Raw genomic sequence first — 1,996 nt, 5'->3', positions numbered from 1 at the left:
CAAAAATTAATTTTATTTTTCTTTTCAATATAATCGTTATCTTTAAATTGTTGAACTCAAATGATTTTTTTCTATATGTCTATAAAATTTGTATAAACATAGTATTTAATATATATATATATATTTGTATGTGTGTGTATACATAAACACACTATAAATTTAATATAATATATTTTCAAATTATTTAAATATTTAAATATAAAATATATTTATTCGGATTCGGATATTATCGGATACGAATATGCCTATATCCGTATCCGTATCCGCAATCGTCGGATTCGAATACGGATAATATCCGCTTTGTGTCGGATACGGATAATATCCGCTTTATTTCGGATACGAATGCGGATTTTTCGGACGAATATCGGATTTTTCGAATTTTTTTGACAGCCCTATTTCTTTACCGATTTTTTTTGGGATGTCTCATCAAATTCTTTACATTTCAAAACTTCCCAAAAATAGTCGATGGATCTCATCATTATCCACTTTTCTTTCCTTTTCACACTACTTTTACTCCACTATCTCATTTTTATATATTAAAAATCAATGTTCCCTCCACTTTACCCACTTTCATTTCTCTTTTTTATTTTTATTTTTGCGAGAAAATGAAATGATTTTATTGCACTTTCAAATCATTAGACAATACATGGATGAAATCCGGATGGGCATCTCCCATCTCCCAACTACGATCAGCTAATGAACTTGAGTATCTCGCTTAGAAGTGAGCTACCATGTTCGCGGATCGCTTAACAAAACGTAAAGTCGCATTTCTTGACTTTAACTCTAGAAGCAATCTCTTACATTCATCAATTATTCTACCTAAATATGATAGACTAATTGAGGAACAACTATTAGCTTGAATTGCTCCAAGGCAGTCAGATTCAACTACAACCTGTGGCCAGTTGTGTTCCTTAACCCAACTTAGAGCTTCCCTTATTCCGATCGCTTCAGCCATTTCCGGGTTTACACACCCCTGTCTGCAGCTAGACTTAGCCTGCACCATTTGCCCTTCATGATTTCATGTTATCATGGCAACAGTGTAGAGATTAGAGGCTTCAAACAAAGCAGCATCAGTATTCATTTTAATAGTTCATGTCTGTGGTTGTTTCCAGCACATGTCACCCTCCGTTTGGGAGATAAACCCAACAGAAAAGTCGAAGGACTTGTCCTGTGCAAATTCCCAGTTATTAAGAATTTGTATAGATGATGTTACAATATCTTTGTACCCCCCTCCCCTTTTGTTTCCATACGACGTCGTTCCTGTTATTCCAGATCATCAAGGCTATCATAAAAATTTTGTTGACCTCAGAACGACCACTGTGTTGATAAATCTCTTGCACCCAGTCCGTTGTATTGTTAATAGCAGCACTGTCAAAACGGACACCTTGAAGTTGACAACAAAGAGCTGCCACTGGACAAAAACCTAGAGCATGGAGTGATGTTTCATCGATTAAATTACAGACTGGACACTTGCTATCGACCTCAACCCACTTGCTGAGTAAACGATCTTTTGTAGGAAGACAGTCACAAATCACTCTCCACATAAAATGCTTTACCTTCAACAGGATTTTCAAGTGCCATAATCTGGTCCAGAAACTTTTTTTATTGCCCACATTAGCATCCATAGAGTTATCTCTGAGCACGTTGTATGCACTCTTCATTATATATTGCCCCATCTTATCCTTACGCCAAAATCATGTGTCATTATCTGTGCTTTGGATTGGAATTGAGAGAATAAGGTTAGCATCGCGTTCATTGAAAATATCGTGAATCAAGTCAGCATCCCAGGTATTGTGGTTTTCTGTCATAAGATAAATTACTTTGGTACCTTTCAACACCTCATTAAAAGCACTGATGTATGGATTAGCTTGACACGGTAGCCAAGGATCAGATTCCACATCAATATTAGCTCCACTCCCAACCCTACGAGCCATGCCAGATTTGATGAGCTTTTGAGTTGCCATCATACTTCTCCAAACGTAACTTGGATTTGCTC

At 36.4% G+C, this 1,996-nt stretch overlaps 1 protein-coding gene across 1 annotated transcript; it reads right to left on the bottom strand.

The window, feature by feature from the left end:
- Window positions 1-715: 715 nt before the first annotated feature.
- On the bottom strand, window positions 716-1,676 carry LOC141685372 (uncharacterized). The gene is made up of 2 exons (XM_074490477.1): window positions 1,227-1,676; window positions 716-994 (listed from the first exon to the last, which is right to left on the bottom strand). Exons 1-2 carry the CDS (start codon window positions 1,674-1,676, stop codon window positions 716-718), a joined length of 729 nt encoding a protein of 242 aa, XP_074346578.1.
- Between the last annotated feature and the right edge of the window lie 320 nt (window positions 1,677-1,996).

Source organism: Apium graveolens, chromosome 9 (genome assembly GCF_009905375.1).
Source record: "Apium graveolens cultivar Ventura chromosome 9, ASM990537v1, whole genome shotgun sequence".
Taxonomy (NCBI): Eukaryota; Viridiplantae; Streptophyta; class Magnoliopsida; order Apiales; family Apiaceae; genus Apium; species Apium graveolens.
The sequence above is the reverse complement of the archived record's forward strand: the minus strand, read 5'-3'. Positions and strand labels throughout refer to the sequence as shown.

Coding starts and splice junctions, on each gene's coding strand:
- LOC141685372 (XM_074490477.1), bottom strand. CDS start 1,676: ATGGGGCAATATATAATGAAGAGTGCATACAACGTGCTCAGAGATAAC. Junction 995..1,226: donor GGAAACAAAAGGGGAGGGGG/GTACAAAGATAT, acceptor CAAATGGTGCAG/GCTAAGTCTAGCTGCAGACA.